At 49.3% G+C, this 23,748-nt stretch overlaps 1 protein-coding gene across 4 annotated transcripts; it reads left to right on the top strand.

Annotated features, from left to right (window-relative positions):
- Positions 1–769: 769 nt before the first annotated feature.
- On the top strand, positions 770–23,554 carry TRIM42 (tripartite motif containing 42). 4 transcript variants are annotated; one of them, XR_007908735.2, is made up of 6 exons: positions 770–1,299; positions 4,997–5,694; positions 7,898–8,718; positions 12,418–12,642; positions 15,161–15,321; positions 23,302–23,554. XR_007908735.2 is itself a non-coding variant. In XM_008266249.4 (5 exons), the coding sequence occupies exons 1-5, from the start codon at positions 959–961 to the stop codon at positions 13,258–13,260; spliced, it is 2,211 nt and encodes a 736-aa protein (XP_008264471.3). In that variant the 5' UTR covers positions 770–958; the 3' UTR covers positions 13,261–15,020. The 4 variants fall into 4 exon arrangements, 3 of the variants coding, with proteins under 3 accessions (XP_008264471.3, XP_051674620.2, XP_002716607.3); XM_008266249.4 differs by lacking the exons at positions 15,161–15,321; positions 23,302–23,554 and adding an exon at positions 13,135–15,020; XM_051818660.2 differs by lacking the exon at positions 23,302–23,554 and having other exon boundaries at positions 771–1,299; positions 15,117–15,254.
- The last annotated feature ends 194 nt before the right edge of the window (positions 23,555–23,748 follow it).

The raw sequence follows: 23,748 nt of genomic DNA, 5'->3' as shown, positions 1-23,748 counted from the left end.
CGTGGTCATGAACACTTTGCTCTTTTAACCTTTGCAAGCTGCATCAAGTGGAAACGAAATTCACCCCATTAGGGTCTTGTTTCCAGGTATCTGGAGCACACTGCTAGCACAAAAGTATAAAGCTCATGTAGCATTATAACTTCTTGATTAACAGGACCTAGAGGACTGATAGTAGGGTGGGGGAAAGGAAGTAAAGCCTAAGACTTGGTCAAACCCCTTGAAGCTGCAGAATTGGCAAAAAACATTCGGAGGTTTCTGCGAAGCCTCATGAAACAGACCAGTCATTATGCAGTGATGGGCAAGAGCAATGACTTTCAAAAGAAGCTCCTGAAGGAAGCGGTGTCTTCTGCTCCTTTAGTTCTTTCCACAAATGGTGACACCTCCTTCCGTGCTGTCCTCCTTGTTGCTATTTGTAAACACTGTAAGGAGTTCTATCATGCAGGAAAAACCCAGGAGAGGAAAATTATGTCCATCTACTTTTCCAATTAGTCATGCCAGGCTTCTCAGTCTGGGAAGACATTCCCTGAAATCAGCTTGCCCAAACTACGGGCAAACACCAAGCAAGAAGAAATAGCTTCTGAAATCTACCCCACAACCAGGAAGGGGACCAAGGACAGCTCCCCTGGAGCTGGTCCGACGGAGGCATGAGGGGAGTATCCATCAACTCACCTGCTAACCACTCCAGGCTTCACCTGCCAGCTCCACAGCGTGGTGAGACACTGCAAGGACCCAGTGATTGTGACATCAGCAAATGGCCTCATGCACGTGCTAACCCATGAGCTTCCTGGCAGGGACACCACTGGTGAGAGCCTCCTAACAGCCAACTTCTTGCAACTCTCAGGCTGACGGCCTCACTGGGTTGGGGGAGGAGGGACACCTCCACTGAGAACTGGCAGCAGGATTCTGGTAGAGGAGACACCAAGAGCCACGGTGGGGACGTGGTAATCATGTAGGGGCCATGGAGACTGCTATGTGCGTTTGCTCGCCATGTTGTACATGGCAAAGATGTTGTCCTCAGCTATGCTCCTGTCTGTGCTGCAAGTTCATCTTCACCTCGGAGAGGAACTGCACCTGCTTCCCCTGCCCATACAAGGATGAGCGGAACTGCCAGTTCTGCCACTGCACCTGCTCCGATAACCCCAACTGCCACTGGTGCTGCTGCTCCTGGGCCAATGATCCCAACTGCAAATGCTGCTGCACGACCAGCAGCAATCTCAAGTGCTACTACTATGAGAGCCGCTGCTGTCGCAATGCCACCATCACCTTCCGCAAGGGCCGTCTCAAGAGCATCCGCACCTCGTAAGTGAAAACTGGGAACTCAGTGCCAGCTGGGGGCCCACAGGGTGGGCTGGTAACCCCTGGGTTCATTTCTCTCTGTGGGAAAAGGAAGCCAGGAATTTTGTAGCAATTGAGTATATCCTCATATACTAACCATGTAGCAATTAAGTATATCCTAGTATACTAACCAGTATAGACTCTAACTTCCAAATTGAAAATCCATAAGGTGTGAATGCTTACAGCACTCTTCTGAACCACAACTCTCTCATGGGTGCAAAGTACTCAGAGCCAATACTCAGTGCTTAAGCAACTTGCCAGGCACTGCATGGGAGACCCTGGGGAACCCTCCTCTCCCTGAGCCCACTGGACCCAGCAACAGAGCCTTTGAGAGGTGAAGCCACCTGGGTTGACACAGCTAGCATGATGCAGAGTCAGGATTTGAACCCAGAAGCCATTATTTTAAATTTCAAGTGTTGTGTTGCAAAATGGAGAGGCCCTGTGAGGACTGATGTGAAATTCATGGACAGTAGAGTTCAGACATAAGTTGATTTGGGTGCAAAGTTGTTCATGATCCGCATTTTCCATGAATTTGTTGAGGGCTCTTTGCATGTGCTTTGTAACCTGATAGGTGACATAAAAATATAAATCGCTCTTCCCCCTGCTACTGTGAACTCTTGATATATGCAATGTTTCTTGGAAAAGTAAGAATTTCCAAGGACCAGTTTTGAGCCTGATGACCTGTATTCACCTGAGTGCCCCAGACACATCTGAACTCCCGTTGGCCTCCTCGACTTTCCCATGGAGAAGTCATGGTGCTTTGGGCCTCCAGGTGCTCACTGGGGGCATTAGTCATCCCCACTAAGCACTGTATAACCTCTTCCTACTCTACCGAGTCAGTCTTCTTCTGTCCCTGTGAGAGGAGCCTGGTAAGGACAGACTTACTCAGCACTGTGAGATGAGTGGACTAGGAGAGGCTGAACAATAGGAAGCAAGTCTGAAGGCCTTCAAGGCTGCATCAGCAATTCTACCAACAAAGGTTTGGTGGACTCAGGGCAAGAATGTAAGATCCATCTTGAGATTAGGTGCTTGGTAGGGGCGTAGGAAACATGAGTTTCCGTGCACGGCCCTCTCTGGTGCTTGCGGGAATCCAGGGACTCTAGTGGCAAGTCCAGAGGTTCCAAGGTGTGGAAAGCAGTGGCCACACCCCTCTCTCTGGACACGCCCGTTCTCCAAGCACCAGCCACGGAGAGCCACAGAGCCCATTCCAGGAGGGATGAAACTGCTGCTTTGGGAAAGTGGCTTTGGCATCAGTGGTTCCCAAATTTCTATGCATTTGCAATCATGCAGGGATCTTTAAAAATACCTAAGCCTGGTCCACTGCCTCCCCAAAACTCTGAATGTTATTGGCCTGGGGTACCACCTGGGCATCAGAATTGTATAAGGCCCATCCTGTTCAGGTGATTCCAATGTGCAGAATGGCCTGCGGGAGCAGGAAGGGAAGCTAGGAGACTTGCCAGGAGAGACAGTGAGAATCCAGGGGCAAGGGGACCAGGCCTGAACTGGGGAGAGTGAGGAGAAAGGACCAGAGGCAGATAGTTTAGCAGGAAGACCAGGCTGCTGGGCCTGGCAGCTGGGCATGGATCCCTGGCTACTGAACACCTTGTCCACACCTGAGGCTTCTGCAGGCTGGGCAGGGATGCACTTGACAGCTTCAGGAGGCATTGTGCCTGTCTTCTCCCTGGCCCCTCCCCTGGGTCCTGAAGCCCTGCCTCCCTGCTGCTCATCACCGCCTCCTGCTGAGCAGTTACAGCCACTCACCTCTCTCTGCTCTCGCCTGTCCCGCTCAGCCATACTCATTTCCTCACCTCCATTCCTACCGCTGCCACAGCTCCCTAGGCCATTGACACCTGTCTCTGAACCCTGTGCTCATTCTCTCTCCCTTCCCCCCCACCTCCCTCCATCTCCCTGATTTCTTTGGCTGACACCTGTCATAGTACGCCCTGGTTCTCAGAGTCCCATTTTTTTTAAATCAAACTCAAGAAGTCCATCCAGCCTCCATGTGTTATCCTTTACCACTCTTGATGACTCCAGGCAGGAGGCTAGGATGGCACAGTGGAACCAGCTGAGAACATCAAGGCTGGTGGGCTACAGCCCAGCATCCAAACCCTGAGAGGTGGGCCTTCCAGGCACCCGAGGGTGACTCCATCCCTGTGTGCCCAGGAGGCCCCTCTGAGAGCCTGGACTCTGAGGCCCAGGACCCCACCCAAGGGAGTGGGGATGGAGACAGGGCCATGCTCCTACAGGGAAAGCAGAAAGTCAAAAGCAGATGGAAACAGCCTCGAGGTCAGGACCAACATCCGAACATTCCTAATGCGAGCAGAGGAGAACAGACAGGAAAGAGCCACAGATTTCGTGCCTGCTTGCAGCTCCGTTCCCACAGCCGAGTCACTGATTTTCATAAACTGCTTTATTGTAACGTCTCAGAACTTGAATTGGATAAGCATGTGTTCATTTCAAACCCGCACTTCTTTCAATGAAATATTTGAAATCAGCCTCAGACATAAAATAGATGATGACCTTACACATACACACACACACATGCACACACGCACACTAGTAGAAACACTTTTTTTTTTTTAAGAGTCATTCATTTATTTGAAAGGCAGAGTTACAGAGAGGCAGGGGCAAGGGGGGAGTTTCCATCCCCTGGTTCAATCCCCAGATGGCTGCAACAGCTAGTGTTGGGCTGATCTGAAGCCAGGAGCCAGGAGCTTCCTCTGGGTCTCCCATGCGGGTGCAGGGGCCCAAGCACTTGGGCCATCTTCTACTGCTTTCCCAGGTCACAGCAGAGAGCTGGATCAGAAGTGGAGCAGCCGGGACTTTAACTGGTGCCTATAGGGGATGCTGTTGCTGCAGGCAGCAGCTTTATCCACCACACCACAGCGCTGGCCCTGAAACACAGGCTTCTCATGGACTTGGCCACCGCTTTCCTCCACTGCGGCTGTGTCCTCTCCTTGGACGTGAGCTGGCCAGGAGCAGCGGGAAGTCGTTGGAGTGGCTGGGTTTATTCAATGCTGACTGCATACCAGCAGCTAAGCATTTAGAGTATCAGGAACCTCCCCCGGAAGTAGTAGGTATGCTTTGATTTACAAGTGGGAAAGCTGGGGATGAGAAAGGGGGAGACACCCATCCCAAAGGTGAACTCAGACGTGGCGCCACCCTTCATTTGCATCCATCTCCAGGGGGTCTGAGAGCCACATCTCACAGGCTTCCTGGAGGAGGAAGACACACACACACACACACACACACACACACACACACCTTTCTCTGCCGATGTCTTCCAAGTAAAAACCACCAAGAACACACCTGTAGTTGGACAGGACTAGATTTATTAGCCCACTGAAACAAGTGAGAGCATCAATTATTATAGGCCTTGGGCTCATGTTAGGTGACAACATGGGTATTCGAACACCTGCTGTGTTCTGGGGGCTGCTCTCAGTCCTTACAGCTATGACACTCAGGGTCAATCCTCTGAAGAGGCTCTGCCGTGTGGGCACTCACCGCATCACCAGGAAGGGGGCAGAGAGAGGTTGACTGCCCTACCCGAGGTCACCCAGCTCAGGGCTGGTGGCGGCAGGTGCAGAACCCTGTGCTGCCTCTCTGACCACCAAGGTGGAGAAGCCGAGCTGGCTCTCAACCTATCCGCTCTTCCTTTCAGCTCCAAGACCGCCCTGCGCATCGGGAGCAGCGACACCCAGGTGGATGACCTGAAGTCGATGCCAGCCAACAGCCACCTGGTGGACCATCTCACCTGCCCCATGTGCAACCGGCTGCGCCTGCACTCCTTCATGCTGCCCTGCAACCACAGCCTGTGCGAGAAGTGCCTGCGGCAGCTGCAGAAGCACGCCGAGGTGACGGAGAACTTCTTCATCCTCATCTGTCCGGTGTGCAACCGCTCGCACTGCATGCCCTACAGCAACAAAATGCAACTGCCCGAGAACTACCTGCGCGGCCGCCTCACCAAGCGCTACATGCAGCAGCACGGCTACCTCAAGTGGCGCTTCGACCGCTCCTCCGGGCCCATCCTCTGCCAGGTCTGCCGCAAACGGCGCATCGCCTACAAGCGCTGCATCACCTGTCGCCTCAACCTGTGCAACGAATGCCTCAAGGCCTTCCACTCAGACGTGGCCATGCAGGACCACGTCTTCGTGGACACCAGCCCCGAGGACCAGGACGAGAAGGTCTGCATCCACCACCCGTCCAGCCGCATCAACGAGTACTGCCGCAACGACAATGAGCTACTCTGCACCTTCTGCAAGATCGCCTTCCACAGCGGCCATGACACCGTCGGCCTCATCGACGCCTGCTCGGAGAGGGCGGCCGCGCTCTTCAGCGCCATCGCCAAGTTCAAAGCAGGTCCTGCTGGTTCCCGCCCCACCTCACCTCCCCGACTCCCACCCCCACCCCGGGCAAGGCGGTTGGGGCGGTCTGTTTCGTGAGAGCCACTAGGTGGCGCCGCGGGAACTCCGGCAAGCGCCGGGCTGGGGTGGGTGGTTGGCCTGGCGCTGCACCTGGCACTGGCCGCCCCGCGCGCATGGCTTATCTCACCATGGCGGGAGCAATGAGGAGCATGGACAGGGCTTCTTCCTCCTCCCCTTTACCTGCTGTGTGACTGGCTGAGCCAGAGTTCCCTCATCCATCAATGGGAACAATGTCTTCTACGGAAGGTATATATGTAACATAAGACCTGTATATACATTTGGCCCATAATCTAATATATGGGTCTTGTTCATAATAAATGCTTACTAAATAATTTCTAGTTTCTAATTTTAGCTGTATAACAGGTCTTCAAAAAGATCATGGAAATGCATGTTATGAAAAACTATGCATGATTTTAATTCTTGGCACCAAAATAAACACACCTTTGCATTCCACGTTTCTGTGAGCTTTTTGAAACATCCTCACAGGTTTCAGAAGGCCTGAAGGAGACCTTGATTAGATCTTGCGCTAAGGTCAGCTCCAGCAAAGCTGTCCTGTTCATCAGGTTTGTGGGTAGAGATGTCTCTGAGAGCCTTCCTCTTGCATTCCCCCTCTCCTCGCATAGTCCCTTTCACCTCCTTTAAGAAATCTCCATCCTACACCCCCACCCCACCCCGGGCCTTTGCCTTACCCAAATTCACTAATGCCTAATACAGTCAGGAATTTCTTGTGCAAGTATCCTTGGCAGAGGGCACCTCTTGAATAGCAAGGAAGTTACTGCATGAAGTGGGATTTCTGTTGCCATCAGCCACAGTCAGGCTAGCATTTGGGAAAGGCGAGGATGCCTCTCAGCACTGCGGAATCACAGCCTAGGAGTCTCCTCTCCAGTCCTTACTCTGCTTCTTCCTTTCTGGGCCATGTGAGGAAGGAATTGGAGGCTACAGGGAGAGGCCAGACAATGGCGCTGCTGCTGTTCACATGGAGAAATCAGAAAACAGGAAAGAACGTCTTTCTCTCAGCAAACGCCTTTGGATCCCCTCTAGCCACTCTGGTCGTGAGGATAGCCCAAGGCACTGGGGTCCCTCTCCTCATGGTCTGGCTGTAGGGTTTCTCTGACTCAGATGCTCACCACCCACAGCAATCCAGGCTCCTGTGACCCAGGATGTTGTTTAGAACCAAGTACAAAAATACACAGGCACCTGCCACTCCTTTTTTTGATGGAGATCAGAACCAATGCACTGTGGTGTTGGCCTCTTATGCGGGGGAGGGCTTTCCTGTAGTATAGGTGAAAGATGGCTGGCATGCTCCCACTTGCTAGTTAGGCCCTAACAACAGTGTTCATCTCACAGAGACGTGCCACAGGCTCACCCTGCAACAGCACCCTCCAGCCATCGTATGGTTGGGTTTGTGAGTGCCTTGAGCATAAGTACACTTCATACTCATGTCTGTATTCCTAGTGCCCGGAAAGGCCTGCGGTGTGCAGCACGGCTCTGGGGAATGTTTGCTGAATGACTAACTGTGTGAACTTAAAATTGAAGTGCCATGGGACAGGGTGCAGGATGGATTGGTTCCCCGTGGAGTGTGACTGCAGACGCTTTCTTGAAAGGGAGAGGCGAAAAGACAGGAGAGGGAACAGCGCTGACCACGAGAGAGACAAAGGCTGCTATGCAGGACCACGGGTGTGCAAGAGGGCCCCCATGAGGGAACACTTTGCCGATTTCCCACTGCTGTCTGAGGCTGGATTCTGGGTGAATGAGGCAAGGCAGCATGTAGAAGGGGTCATCAGTAATGTACTTCTGTCTTCCACCACTGCAAAAGCCCACCTTCCTGCAGGAAAAACAGGGCCCTGGCCTAGATGACTTTGCCTCTTCTCAAGTCCAGCCTGCAGACAGGGCAAGTGTGGCAGGAACCAGAGGGATTGCCTTCACCAGCTGGGGCTAGGTCAGGGAGGACGGCTCCTGACACCTGGGGGAGGTGAGAGGGAGGGGCGTTCTGAGGGAGGCCACGTTCAGCCCAGCTGGGGGTGCCTGCCCTCCGTCCACTCACTCCCTCGGAGGCCAGTGCCGTTTAAGGGTTTGCTGTGGCTTTGGCATCTGGGGAGAGGAAGCTTCTAACAGTAAGCAACTTGGTTGTTTTGCAGTCCGATATGAAATCGATAATGACCTCATGGAGTTCAACATTCTGAAAAACAGTTTTAAAGCGGATAAGGAGGCAAAGCGGAAAGAGATCAGAAGCGGGTTTCTGAAGCTGCGCAGCATTCTGCAGGAGAAAGAGAAGAGCATCATGGAGCAGATCGAGAATCTAGAAGTGTCCAGGCAGAAGGAGATCGAGAAGTACGTCCACGTCACCACCCTGAAGGTGAACGAGATGGATGGCCTGATAGCCTACTCCAAGGAAGCCCTGAAGGAGACGGGCCAAGTGGCCTTCTTACAGTCGGCCAAGATCCTGGTGGACCAGATCGAGGACGGCATCCAGAGCACCTACCGGCCCGACCCACACCTGCGGCTGCACTCCATGCACTGCATGCCCTTGGACTTCGCCGAGCTCTCCAGCGCCATTCACGAGCTCTTCCCCACGGGACCCAAGAAGGTGTGTTCCTCCGGAGACTCACTGCCCACCCCCTACCCCATGCACTCGGAGATGATGATCGCCAGGAAGGTCACGTTCAGCACCCACAGCTTCGGCAACCAACAGATATACCAGCGGAGCTCCTCCTTGCTGTCCTTCAGCGCCGCTGGTGAGAAGGCCAAGGGGGGTCTGGAGGCCTACGGGAGGACCCAGTCGGCCGCGCCTGCCAAGCCCCCCGATGGGCTGTACACCTACTGGAGTGCCACAGCCGACAGCCAGCCTGCACAGAACTGCAACAGCTTCCACAACTGGTACTCGTTCAACGACACCTCTGTGAAAACCCCAGGCCCAATTGTTATCTACCAGACTCTGGTGTATCCAAGAGCCGCTAAGGTAAAAAAAAAAAAAAAAAAAAAAAAAAGGCTCTGGGCCCTGTGGGGAAGGTGGGAGGTTGTGGGGTCCAGAGTGGAGGTGGGTAAGCAGGGGAGGTTGTTTGACCTCTGGGTTCTGGCTACTCAGACCTGCTTCTCTCGTGTCTTTGGGGGTCAGCCTGTTCAAAAGGATTGAGTTCTGAAATCTTAAATAACCCAAGGTTGGCTTAAACCAAAGAGTCAAGGTATATTTAAAGCATGGCCGGAAATAAAACTGAGAGCCTGACCCCCACTCCCAGGCAGTTTCTCTACTGACAGAGAACTCCTGTTGGGAACCAGAGTAGTTTAAGGCGACGGCTGGCAGAAGGTGGTATTACCTGAGGGATGGTCTGTTACAGGGCACAGAAATGGGAATCAGGAATGCAGGCCCCTTTGCCCATGAACTTGGGTATTTCAAATTGGCTGCCTTTCCTAAAGAAACTATCATTGTTGTTATTGATTATTCTTATTAGAAGAATACTGGATATTCCAATATTGAAAAATCTAATAATCTTATTGGAAGAATAATCACCAACGGAATGCCAGTTCTTATCTCCTGAGATCTATCCTTGTTTGCAGAGCGGGGGTGGGGCTAGAGAGTGGGGTGTCTCACAGATCTCTACAACTGCCACCAGTGGGCCTCATGGGAATGACACCCTCAACCCAACATGGACAAGCGTCACGTGCCTTTCAAATATGCTTGTAGGATACTTTATTAAGCCCCATGGAAGCAAGAGATGAATATGTGACTCAGTACTGGACAGAGGTGTATCTTGCCTCCTCCTGAGCTTCATCACAGGCACCTCCCAGGCCAGCCTGTGTGGCTGAGCCCATCTCTTGCCCAATTCTCTGAGATACTCTCAAAGACTCTGGGCTTCCTTGACATCTGAACCAAGGCTTCTCAACACTCCCGTGTGCCCGGGGATGTTGTTAAAGCACAGACTCTGCTTCACTGGTTGCAGGGGGGCCTGACACATACCACTGTGTTTCTCACAAGCGTCCAGGTGTTGCCACTGCTGCCATCTGCAGCCCATACTGCAATATTGGGTTATCTAAATGGAGGAAAGTGAAGGTCTGCCACAGACCAGGCATCAATAAATAAAACATGTATTATGAAAAAGCGATGCATGGATTTCAAAATACTTTGCAACAGAATAGACATCTTTCATTCCATTTTCCATGAAGTTTTTGAAATTCCATTGTGAGTTTCAACACGCAGATTATGATGTCTCAGAAGTACGGAAAAGTACAAGGGGACTTCAAACAGAGAAATGAGAAGATTGAAGTTTATTTTGCTGCAAAAAAATTTGAAATCTGTGCAGTTTTTTCATAATGTCCATTTCCCATGGAGGTTTTGAAGACCTCTCGGATGACTGACACTAAGAATGACCACATTATGTAACATTATGTAACATGGCCTCCCATGGCCTAGAGACATGGTAGTCCCCACCCTTCACAGGAGGGACGCCCATCACTCAGCAGCCGAACTCATCTCCAAGGGCTACTGCATGAGCAAGACCTACAGTGTATGCGCCATTGGGTAGGCAGTGGGTGTCACCTGCACATTCACTCAGACCTCTTGCAAAATTGGCAGGAGTTTAGCCTGCGGTGTAAGTACTGGTGGTCCCTGCTCCATAACTGGGCTTGGGGAACAGTCACCCCACGCCACCTATTGGTCATCCCCAGGGAAGCTCCAGAAATGGGCTTCCATAGAACAACCAGGCAAGGGTGGCAGTGGAGAGAGAGATCACCTAAACCTGCCACCAGACAATGGCAGTCCTTGTGAAGCCATCACTGATCCGTATTTTAGGGCCACAGAATGGACTTTGCACAGGCATCATAGTGTTGTGTCACACAGGAGATTAAATCTCTGTTAACATCTCTGTCAAATCTTTAGAACATTGGCATCAGAAATATTCTTTTTTTTTAACTTTTATTTAATGAATATAAATTTCCAAAGTACAGCTTATGGATTGCAATGGCTCCCCCCTCCATAACTTCCCTCCCACCCGCAACCCTCCCCTTTCCCTCTCCATCCCCCCTTCCATTCACATCAAGATTCAGTTTCAATTCTCTTTATATACAGAAGATCAGTTTAGCATATATTAAGTAAAGATTTCAACAGTTTGCTCCCACACAGAAACATAAAGTGAAAAATACTGTTTGAGTACTAGTTATAGCATTAAATCACAATGTACAGCACATTAAGGACAGAGATCCTACATGAGGAGTAAGTGCACAGTGATATTCTTAAAGTTCATCTTATAATTTGTTAATATGTTTTGTTAAAAATCCTAGAGGTTTTTTTAACTCTAGAAACCCTTTCAAAGGAAATGATTAAAAATGTAGATGAATTTTCGTGCATGAAAGTGTTCGTTGCCACATTTATTTGAGTATAAAATTAGAAACAATCTAAATGTTCGACTAGATAAAGATTAAATTATTTATAGGGCAGTTTTCAGAGATGGTGCTTTACTGAATTTTTAATGATATAGAAAAATATATAAAATATAGTAAGTGAAAAAAGCAATATTTGAAGCAACATAATCCATATTACATGTATTTGTGCTTGTATTTCAAAATTAAAAGGAAATAATAATGAATTAACTAGATTGTGAGATTATTTGTGATGTTCACTTTTTCCCTTACACTTTTTCTGTATTTTCCAAGTGTGTCATTGATGAGTATGTTTGTTCTGATAACCAAAAAAAAAAAAAAAAAAGTAAGTTCATTTCTGCTGCTTTACAAATTGATTTGGCAGGTACCACCTACTGATTGACACTTGAGTCTTTTCCCAGGAGTTGGTATTTTATGCTTTGAGAGTGAACACAGATTCTCCATTATTGGAAAAGTCTTTTTTTTTTTTTTTTTTTTTTTTTTTGACAGGCAGAGTTAGACAGTGAGAGAGAGAGACAGAGAGAAAGGTCCTCCCTTTTCCATTGGTTCACCCTCAAGTGTCCGCCACGGCCAGTGCGTTGCAGCCAGCACGCTACACTGATCCAAAGCCAGGAGCCAGGTGCTTCTCCTGGTCTCCCATGGGGTGCAGAGCCCAAGGACCTGGGCCATCCTCTACTGCACTCCCGGGCCACAGCAGAGAGCTGGCCTGGAAGAGGAGCAACTGGGACAGAACCGGCGCCCCGACCGGGACTAGAACCTGGTGTGCCGGCGCCACACGCGGAGGATTAGCCTAGTGAGTCGCGGCACAGGCCGGAAAAGTCATTTTAATGTCTCTGGATTCTATTTCCTTGTGTATAATATAAAGGGTTGGAATAGGTAAACGTCTCATCTTCTAGTATTCTGTTTTTCCAGTAAAGTCTACTAATCTTTCTGGGCCTACAAAATGGAATCACACAGAGTCTATCTTCCAGGGCATTGCCAGGACTAAATGAGGTAGGGGTGGCAGCTCCTGACAGAATCTGGTCTTCAATAAATAGTAGCTGCTTCATTAGTGGTGTCAGGAGAACATCAGCCAGCCACACAGCACTCTTTGGTCCTTGAAAGCTGATACAAGAACCACGTCAGCCCTCATCACACAGCCTGCCAAGGCTGTTGCACAGGACCTAGCTCAAAGTCCCCCGCATACAGGGGGCGGAGTCAGCTCCAGCTCACCACAGGACAGCCAGCAGCAGTGTTCCCGCCAAGGGCAGGCTGGTGTCACCTGATGCATTCATTTCTTCTGTAGGTTTACTGGACGTGCCCCACAGAAGACGTGGACTCTTTCGAGATGGAATTCTACGAACTCGTTACGACCCCGCCTAACAACGTGCGCACAGAGCTCTGTGGACAGATTCGTGACATAATGCAGCAGAACCTCGAACTGCACAACCTGACCCCCAACACCGAGTACCTGTTCAAAGTGAGAGCCATCAATGACAATGGGCCCGGGCAGTGGAGCGACGTGTGCAAGGTACTGTGCCCGCTCTCTCCCAAACACACTTCCTACACAGGCTCAGGGGGCGACTCCGTTAGTATGACCATAAGATCGCAGACCCCACAACAGGGCTCTCCCTCCAAGGCCAGAAAATTCACTAACTCGAGGGCAAAGACAGAGCTGGGGGCCCCCAGCAGACTTTCTGAGAATTGGTAGTCCTGTGCCTTTGCTCCAGGCATTGTGTTAGGATGCAGATTCAGGGGAAAACAAAGCTTAATCCTCGCCTTCAAGGTGCTCGGGTTCCAGTAAAGAATACATAACTGGTGTGAAAAGAGTAAGAAATAATTGTGTAAAAAAGATTAAGAGAGGTTCTGTGCCCAGCCAAGCACTGATCGCCAGATTTAGCAGTCAAAACACAAGATGTCCAGTTATGTTGGAATTCCTGGAAAATAGTGAATACTTCTTCTAGTGTATCTCCTTGTGGTTTTAAAACCTACTTACACTAAAACGTGCATTTGTTGCATACAGGAAACTCAGAGAACAACCCTGAGCTGGTCAGTGTGGGCTCCAGAGAAGGAACAACAGATGGTTCCTGTCTTCTTGGTGACACAAGGCCGATGCTTCTTTATATCCCCAAGGGACACACCCTCATGAGATTAATTGTATTGGTATTAAAAGGAAAGAGAGAAGAAAAATATCAAGACTGCCCAGAGCTGTCTTGCTGTGTCACCATGATGGTGCTCTTTGCAATCAGAGTAGATTATGTCTTAATCAGGGACTCCTTAGGAGAAAAAAAAAAAAAGACAAGTCTATTTATTTCAGCTTTTGAAAGGAGGGAATGTATTATACAGAGAGAAAGAGGAGTCTCCTGACACCACTTCCGGAACATTTCTCTCATCTGATTCCCACAGGAACTGGAAAGTCCTCAGACATTCTCCATCTCTCCCTGTCAATGTCTCTGTCTCCCTATCTCTGTCCCCCTCTTCCTCTGCTTCTGCTGAATCTGTACCCTTTTCAACTAGCCCTTAGTTTCTGCTCCCCTAAGTTCAGTGTGCATGTGGTTTTGTGTTGTCATGGCCCAACCCTCTTGTGACCTTAGAACTCCAGTGCCCAAGCGACCATTGTCAAGTGTTAGTCCCCTTGTCACATGTTTGAGGACAAGAATGCAGAGGGCTGCTATCTCCAGGGAAGAGGGGCAGCAGGAGGAGGTAGGGTGAGGCAGGACTATGCTGTTGGCCAGTATCCTGGAAGCAGGGCAGCTCCTGGGGTGGGCATTTGCACCCTGATGATCAGCTCCAGGGTTCTGGAGCCCAGGACCCACATGTGCTCACACACACACACACACACACACAGGCCAGAGCCTCCCATAGGAAGGCAGTGGGATGAGAATGCCCTGTAGCCACTCCCCCTGGCTTACCCCAGCCAATCACTCTGTGGGTCACTGCCCCAGAGACCCATCCTTCTCTTTGGAGCAGGGAATACCCCATGGCTCCTACAATGCTTTGCAATGCAGCCTCTTGAAATTCGCCTTTCTTTCCAATTCCATCTTTCTTCTCAGCCCTCATTTCACCTCAGAAATGCCTTGCCCATGAGAGACTCTCAGGACTGTTCATGTCATTTTAGATTCCAGGGACAGGGATGGGCGCACAGAGCAGACAGTGTCACGCCTGCCATTGCAGTCCCTCTGGGGCCTTCATGGGGCAGATGTTTTGTTGTCGCTCTCCAACTGTGAAGTCCACGAGAACAAAACTCATATCTAGTTCCTCTCTCCTACAATGCTTCCCGCAGCCAGCAGTTTCCTAATGGTCATTGAATGAATACATGAATGAAAATGCGATCAAACAAATAAATGAATATCTAAATCGAAGAGTGAAGAAAAAGAAATTAAATTAGTAATCACAAAACACCATAAGAAGCCTGGTAGCCATGATGTGTTTTATGCAATCATCCAAGAAAGAAAATACCCCAAAATTGTGTTTATGTGATGAATTTGCCCTCTCGGTAGAACAGGGAAACACATGCCAATCCCTTTGCTTTTTAACACAATGTCTAAATGAGCAGTGCCCTAATTAATGAGGTTTTCTGGAAGCTTCATTTTTATCTGACTTGAGGAGCTGCAGTATAGATTTTTTCTTCAGAAGTAATTCTTCCTCCCTTCTTCGTGGCAATATTAGCATTCCGGGGGAGACACTGGTTTCCTTAACATTTGTCATGATTTGCATAAGTAAAGGCTTCAATAGCAAATGAAAATAAGATGGTGTGTTTGAATGACATTTATAAAGCTTCATGAAAGTAATGACTTCAGCTCTTTCCTATAAAATCGACATTTTTTTCCTGTGGCATCAGTGCTATGCAGGATTCCTGAAAGCTTTCATTTAAAAGCTGCGAGGAGGCAGCAGAAACATTTCTGATCCAAAATGCAATATTTCCATCATATATCCTCTGTGACAGAAGTGAAATAATACCTTTTCTATTTGATTTGCGTAGTTAAGACTCCTTGTTTTTTACAGGACTTTTATTCACAGTACAATGTGTAACTCCAATGCTTTTAAAGGTTCCAATAGAAAGCCAGCTCTGTGTCAGACGTTGTGTATTTGTTTTCAATGATCATGCCAACCACTGAGAAAGCAGAGAGCTGCCGCCTCCATTTTACAGCCCAGGAAGGGAAGTGTCTGGTCTCATGGAATGCAAAGGAGGGGTTCAGTGGGAACCAAGGTGGGTACCCAAAGCTAGGGCACTTTGTCCTCTGCGCCATGTCGTATGTTACTAAGTCTGGGCCAGGGAAGGCTCAGCCTTGGGGCCATGATTCCTCACTCTAGAACAATGTCAAAGCCAGCAGCAGTGAAAGCTGAACTTGTATTTCTTTGAGAGGCAAAATCTCACCTTAGAGAGAACACCTGGTTGGGGGCTGACATGGTGGCGTAGCAAATTAAGCCACTGCCTGCTGTGCCAGCATCCCATATGGATGCCGGTTCGAGTCCCGGCTGCTCTACTTCTGATCCAGCTCCCTGCTGATATACCTGGGAAAGCAGCAGCAGATGTCCCAAGTCCTTGGGCCCCTGCACCCATGTGGGAGACCTGGAAGAAGCTCCTGGCTCTTGGCTTCGGCCTGGCTCAGCCACGGCTGTTGCGGCTATTTGGGGAGTGAACCAGCAGATGGAAGACCACTCTCTCTCTCTCTGTCTCTCTCTATAACTCAAATAAATAAGCAAATCTTTTTTTTAAAAAAAAAAGGAAAGAAGGAAAGAAATAGTGAGTAGCTGGGTCCAAGGTCGAGCCACAGCAGGCTGCAAGCTCCATGAGGATAGGGACCCTGGGATCCCCACTCACCCGTCTTTGCCTGTGCTCCCAGCTGAGGGCCTGCAGCATCTGAGAGCCTGTTTTCATTGGGGAAGGGATCAGAGAAATGCATTCTTAGTGAATCATGTACGGTTCAGCCCCAGTTTCTCCTCCTGCTCTCCCTTGGGTCCTCCGTGTCCCTGCTGGGTCCCATTCATTCCCATTTCTGCAAGCCCCTGTCTCCCTGTGACTTGAAAACTCAGCTGACTTCCACGAGTCTTCCCCTGACCAGTTTACCTGCTTTTGTTCCCTGCTGCTGTCGCCAATTTGGAGTTTTAACAGCACTAATTACTTATTACCTTCAAGTTCTGGAGATCAGAAGTTAAAAATGGGTCTCCCTGGGTCAAAGCAGAAGGGGCTGTGTTCCTTCTGGAGGGTCTGGGGGACAATGTGTTCCCTTGTCTTCTCCAGCTTCCAGAAGCCACCTGCATTCCTTGGGTCAAGATCACTTCTCCATCTTCAAAGCCAACAACACTGCCATCTCTCGGGTTCTCTTCCACCTCATCATTCCCCCAGAAGGACCTATGTGATCGCACTGGGGCCACCCGCGGACTCAGAACCACCTCCCTGTCTGAAGACCAGACGCCTAGTGACCTGAGTCTCCCTCGCTATGCAGCGTGCATGGTCCCAGCTTCTGGGATATGGGCATGGGCATCTTCGGGGGGCCATCATTCTGCCTACCCAAACCTATAGACTGGATGTGCCTGGCTACATCCAATTCAGACGTAAAATTTCAGGCCTGATGACAGTCACCACAGCATACATTGCTGGGTCTTTCCCTGTAGCTCATCAGGACCTGCAGCAACTCCTGGCCCCCCTTTTACCCCCATCCCAGTCTTTGCTGCCCCCCTGCACCCTGCGTGTGTTAAGCAAGTACTTCTGTTGTGGCTTCCTGGAGTCTCTACAGTGCTGCCGCCTTCCCATTCAGCCTGTGCGCCTGCTGCACTCAGCACAGAGCAGGGCCACCTGGCATCACCACACCGGTTGTTCATCTCTCCTCACCGCAAACCCCTCCGCAGGCTGAGCCATGTGTCTCCAAGGACCGGAGCTGGAGCACAATCCACACTCAGCATAGTTACCCAGCCCCTCACACACTCACAGTGCCTCAGCACCCTAAAGTGCAACTGGAATGCTTAGCAGTCCCTATGTCCCTGTGAATTATTCCTTCCCAAATCGCTCCTGGTCCTTATGACTCCTTTTAGTCCCTCTTTACTTGCCCTGCAAACAGGTTTGAACCCTGGAGTGGGCATGATTTTGGTTCAAGCTACACCTGCTTTTTTGAACCTCATATTCAGAGTGTTGAGTTAATCATATGCCTCAGGTCATTAGCCAATGCAAGGCCTTTGTTTGGTTGATGTGCTTCCTCTTGTGTCAGTCTTCCCAGGTTTAGTGCATCTTATTTGTGAGTCCTCACATGTTGTGTATTGTTGTGTTCAGCGTGGTGCTGACACCAGTAGCATCGTGTTAGAGAGGTCTTACTTTGTTTTTTAACCCGCATCTCCTAAACACTATTTTTATGAGCCATCACTGCGGTCATGGGCATCTCAACCCTTACTGCCAATGCTGCCTCATCCCTCAAAGAAGTGTGCATTTGTAACTGCCTGTGACCTGCCTCCTCCTCCACCAGGCTGAGGACACCTGGGCGACCTCCAGTGACACTGCAGCAACCAGCCTCACACAGGACACCTCGTGCGCGGGGCAGGCTCTGAGAATTTCTCTGGATTCCGGCACTGCCACAAGAGAAAATCACAGGCGAGGGGGGCGTGAGCAACTGAGATTCCTTCTTTCACTGGTCTGAAGTCCAGTCAAAGTCCAGCTGGAAGTCCGAGATCAAGGTGTTGGCAGGGTTGGTTTCTCCTGAGGTTGGCTCGTGTCCTCACGTGGCTGTGCCTCTGTACACGGGCACCCCTGGTATCCCGCTCTGTGCAGATTTCCTCTTCTTCTAAGGACCAGTCTGGCTGGACTCAGGCCCAGCCTAGTGACCTCATCTTAACATAATCACCTCTGAGTGCCCTGTCTCCGAATGCATCACCTTCTGAGATCCTAGGCATTAGGGCTTTAGCACAGGGACGGGAGGGTGAGGGACGCTACTTAGACCATTTCAGATCTCAGTGGTAGAGCAGCAAGTACTTCATTTGACCTTGTCCATGTACACTCCCATGAGAAATACCTATATCCTAAGCCCCACCCGCATCCGGCAGGATCCTGCTTCCTATCACTTTGCTAAACCAATAGGTGCAAAGTGATATCTCCTTATTGTGTTAAGTTTCGGTTCCTATGCTTGCTGGTTTTCAGGATTCCCTCCTCTGTGAATAGCCTGCTGTTATCTATTACCCATTTTCCCATTGCATTTTTCTTTTTCCAGGTGATCTGCAGGATGTCCTTGTGTGTTCTAGATAACAGTTGGAGACTTTGCTAAATCTTTCCCCCTCTGACATTTGTCTATTAACTTTGTGCATAGTGGACTTCATGAGACAGCAGAAATATTCAATTTTGAGCATTAAAGTCATCAATTTTTTTCCCTTATGGTCTGACCTTTTGAAATTTTGTTTAAAAAGTCTTTCCCTAGGTTTAGATCACAAAGATAATCTTTTATCTTTTCCTTTATTAAATTTATAGTTGTACCTTTCAAATCTAGGGCTTTAACCCATGCAGACTCTACTTTTGTATGTAGTGCTAGGAAGAAAGGTACTCTTTTGCCATCTAGCAAGCCAGTTTTTCCAGTGCCATCACCCAAGCAATGCTTTTCCCTACTGGTGTGCAGCGAAGGTGCCACATTGGTCTCACACTCAGTTGTCACACATTTGGGGGTATGTCTCTGAACTCCATCGTATCTGATTGGTCCATGTGTCTTTTTTAAGAAAGATTTATTTATTTGAAAGAGTTACACAGAGAAAGAAGGAGAGGCAGAGAGAGAGAGAGGTCTTTCATCTGATGGTTCACGCCCCAGTTGGCCGCAACAGCCGGAGCTGCACCTATCTGAAGCCAAGAGCCATGAGCTTCTTCTGGGTCTCCCATGTGGGTGCAGGGACCCAAGGACTTGGGCCATCTTCTACTGTTTTCCCAGGTCACAGCAGAGAGCTGGATCGGTAGTGGAGCAGCTAGGAGTCGAACCAGCACTCATATGGGATGCTGGCACTACAGGTGGTGGCTTTACCCACTACACCACAGCGCTGGCCCTCACGTGTCTGTTCTTAAGACAGTACCATCCCGGTGTCAATTGTTCTTTAACCTCACTCAACTCTGTGCTATGCCTTGATGAAGTGCAAGGTAAGTACGCCCATTCTTCCATTCTCTTAAGATTTCTTCAGTTAATCATAGAAATGTATTATTTCATATAAATTTAGAAGAAAATTGAATTCTTAAAAAATAATCCAGATGGAATTTGATTAAGAAGTGTCGCTCCCCCTCTTCGCGGAGGAATGACACAGGACCCTGTGCTGTTCTTTTGTCTGCTCGGCCCTTCCTGGGTTTGCTGCTGGTCCTTCCCGGGTTGGCTGCCAACCCCTCCACCTCCGTGGAGGGGCAGCTCCCTTTGCCACTTTCCCCATTTCCGCGGAGGAGCAGCACACCACCGGCTGGCTCTCTCGGGGGCTGTTCAGGTGTTCCTTCAGATGTTCCCTGGTGCATGGTGTCTCTCTCCTCCTTTATAGTCCTCTTCCACCAATCCCAACTCTGCTACCCACACGCCGAGCACACTGCTCTCCTCCAATCAGGATCAGCTCCTGCAGCTTGTCAAACTGATGAGGCAGCTGCGTAGAGGTTGTTTGGTCTTTTTCTCTCAGTGCCATATTGTGGGAGAGCAGATGCATAGAATAAGTCTTAATTCCAGTAACTTAGTCTAGTCCGAGTTGCTCCCCACAAAGAAGGCCTGGAACCACTGATTGGGGGATGATTGATAATTCCATCATATATCTGAGTATTTATTCAAACCACCTTCCATGTGCTCCACTAGGGTTTTTTGAAGTTTGCTCTCCAGAGGTACTATGCTCTCATGGTTAAAATAGAGAGCTTAGAGATCTACTGTAGAGCATAACAAAAGAAAGTTAATAATATTGCATGGACACTGTAAAGCTGCTAAGATTTTAGGTACTCTTAGCACACACTTAAAACAAAGGTTGACTGTGTGAAGTGATGATTATGTTAATTATATTGACTAGAATAATCATTTCACTATGTATATCAACACATCATGTTACACACCTTAAATATGTACCATAAAAATACACAAAACAGATGGTTTATATAGATGGTATTGATGTTAGGTATGTGATTACTTTTTAAAGATTTATTTATTTATTTGAAAGGCAGTTAGAGAGAGGCAGAGAGAGAAGTCTTCCATCCGCTGGTTCACTTCTCAAATGGCTGCAATGGCCAGAGCTGGGCCAATCCGAAGCCAGGAGCCAGGAGCTTCTTCCAGATCTCCCACGTAGGTGCAGGAGCCCAAGGACTTGGGCCATCTTCCACTACTTTCCCAGGCCATAGCAGAGAGCTGGATCGGAAGTGGATCAGCCAGGACTCGGCCAGCACCCATAGGGGGCGCCAACACTGCAGACTGGCTTTAACTGGCTATGCCATACCTCCAGCCCCAGGAATGTGATTTCATACTTTGCTATATTTTTCTAACGAGTTGCTGGTTTAGAATAAAGATTATTGCCCTTTGTAGGTTAATCCTGACTCACACAATCTCAAACAACTGTTTTATTCTGAGTTTTGTCTTGATTCTGCTTATTTTTCCAGTCAAAAAATATCCTATTTTGGGGGGGAGGAGGCGGTGCTGTGGCTTAGAGGGTTAACGCCCTGGCCTGAAATGCCAGCATCCCATATGGGCGCTGGTTTGAGACCCGGCCGCTCCATTTCCAATCCAGCTCTCTGCTGTGGCCTGGGATAGCAGTAGAAGATGGCCCAAGTCCTTGGACCCCTGCACCTGCGTGGGAGACCCAGAAGAAGCTCCTGGCTTTGCATTGGCGCAGTTCCAGCTGTTGCAGCCAACTGGGGGAGTGAACCATCAGTTGGAAGACCCCCCCCACCTTTCCTCTCTCTGTGTAAATTTGACTTTCAAATAAAAAAATAAATCTTTTAAAAAATCCTATTTTTTATTTTAAAAATGGTGGTTGTGTATCTTTTAAGCCTTGAAACTCTATTTCTCTTTCTTTCCTTATAGATTTGGCCAGGGCCTTGCATTTTTCTTCAGGAGTAGAAATGACAGCAGAAATCCTTACTAAGCATCCCATTGGTAGTGTTAAAGTTTCTGCACTGTGGGCCGGTGCCGCGGCTCAATAGGCTAATCCTCCACCTGCGGCGCTGGCACACCGGGTTCTAGTCCTGGTCGGGGTGCCGGATTATGTCCTGGTTGCCCCTCTTCCAGGCCAGCTCTCTGCTGTGGCCCAGGAGTGCAGTGGAGGATGGCCCAAGTGCTTGGGCCCTGCACCCCATAGGAGACCAGGAGAAGCACCTGGCTCCTGCCTTCGGATCAGTGCGGTGCGCTGGCCGCAGAGCACTGGCCGCGGTGGCCCTTGGAGGGTGAACCAACGGCAAAGGAAGACCTTTCTCTCTGTCTCTCTCTCTCACTGTCCACTGTGCCTGGACAGAAAAAAAAAAGTTTCTCCACTGTGTAACTATTTTGGATTCCATTTTAGTGGTACATAAACATTTTTAACTTGGAAAATTCCTTCTACTCCCAGTCTTCGGAGAGCTTGTACATAAACAGCTGAACTTTGTTAATTGTGCTATTTGAGAAACTCCTAAGATGCTTCTTCTTTAGGCGATTATTAATGAAGTGAATCCCTTGATTGATTTTTCTGATGTCAAACCCTACTTGCATTCTTGGGATAAACTGTAAGTGGCGATGTGTTACTTTTTAATATACTTGGCTTCACTTAGCTTCTATTTTACTTTGGATAATTGCATCTATGATCATCAGTAAACTGGACTTACAGTTTCTTGCTTATATTGGTTTTTAATCTGGTTCCAGAACCAATATTCCTCCAGGTTAATTAAAGGAACCAGGAAGCACCTGCTCTTCTCCCACTTTCTAGAACTACTCTTTCCTCCGAGTCCGGCAGAATTCATCTGGAAGCAAGCTGAGCCCGGGGCATTCGGCCAGCTGGCATTTCAATCTCTTTAGTAGCTCAAGTTCCGTTTTTCATTTCTCCTCAGGCCTCTGTTCCTCCCCGTCTCCTTGTCCACAAGCACACCTCAATTCTTGCTGCCCATTCACACATCACACACGATTTTTAGTCTTGGAAGAGCCTAAGTATAAGACAGAAACTACTTTTTGCAAATCATTCCCATGGCCCCTCACCCACTGTGACCCTTCCCCACTCCCTCTAGTAGCTCTGTGCGTAGGTCTTACGCCATGCATGCTGGCTTCCTCAGGGCTGTCTCTGTGGATTATCTCCATTTCCACCAAGCAATGGGTAACCCAAGGTCACGTGTACACTATCACCTTTACCACACTTGCAGCCTTCTTTTCTCTAAAATCAAAAATAAATTTTATAAAAGGAGAGAGCATAATGCTAAGAAGTGTCTAAATTTATTGCCCTTTCTCTTTGCATGCAAGTATAGAAGATGCAAAGCTTTGTACACAGAAACTCAGTGCTGTGTGCAAACATTCCTCTTCACCATTCACACCCTAACCTCTGCCCTTCCTGCCCCACAAGTCCACATCCATGGTACATGCACGCCTCTGACCCCGGGGGCCCCTCCTCACTCCCTAAACGCCCCTCGGTACCTGTGTACTGGGAAGGTACCCTCCACATCCAAGGTAAGGCACAGAGATCCACAGCGGAGCTATGGAAGTTTCTAGAAGGATCCAGTGTACCCCTCATGCCCTGTGAACACAGTGTGGAACCCTCCTGCCTGCAACAAAGGGAAACATTTAGCAGATGGACAAGTTCTAGATCTACTTACCGCTCATCCGCTTTTCTAAGAATCTTCTCTTTTACCATACCAGCCAGTTGGGAAGACAGGGATGAAAGACTGTCATTTCTTCCCCACACCCTCATCAAGATGCTGACAGTCTGCTAAGAGTGTCACACACATTAGCTGAACCATACAACTCACACGAGCTGTAGCAGGAACAAGTTCCAGGGGCGCTGCCTTAAAGAGAGTAGTACTTGGTCCCTGGAGTCAGAACCCCAACACACTTTAGCTGCAGGTCCCAGGGAAAGTCACTGGTCCTTGGAGCCTTGATTTCTTCATCCATAACATGGGACCGATGGTGCCTGCCTCCTCTGGCTGTCTCGAGGAGTGAATGATATGATGTGTAGAGTGTCCAGGATGCATGGGCCAGGGCTCCTGGGGGCTGCTGTCTCCCTCGTGGCTGGGGCCATGGTTCTTTGCCTCTGATTGCAGGTGGTAACACCAGATGGGCGGGGGAAGAACCGAGCTAAGTGGGGCCTGCTGAAGAATATCCAGTCTGCTCTCCAGAAGCGCTTCTGAGCCCGCGTCCCAGGCAGCACCCTCGGCGATGCACCACAGAATGGACGTTTATACACACACAGACGAATGGATATGTATTTTTCTCACTGTATTCTTCAAGGAGGCTGCAGATGAGCTTTGCGACAGCAGTCTTCCAAGAGCTAATAAAAGGAGAGGCCTGACATCAGGGGCTGCTGGTCGCTCATTATGATGGCGCCGAGGACCCTGCCAGCAGCTCTGCATGCCTCCATCACCGCGGGTCTAGCGCTGGGCTCGGAACGCGGAGCCCAGCTCAGTCTTGAACTGAGCGATCACCAAGCCACTGGCACTGTAGCCACAGTCGGCACCCCTGGGTGTACATGCTGATGCTGGCTCATTTAG

The sequence above is a fragment of the Oryctolagus cuniculus genome, chromosome 4 (assembly GCF_964237555.1).
Source record: "Oryctolagus cuniculus chromosome 4, mOryCun1.1, whole genome shotgun sequence".
NCBI lineage: Eukaryota > Metazoa > Chordata > Mammalia > Lagomorpha > Leporidae > Oryctolagus > Oryctolagus cuniculus.
Note: the sequence above shows the minus strand (reverse complement) of the source record. Positions and strands in the feature narration are given on the sequence as shown.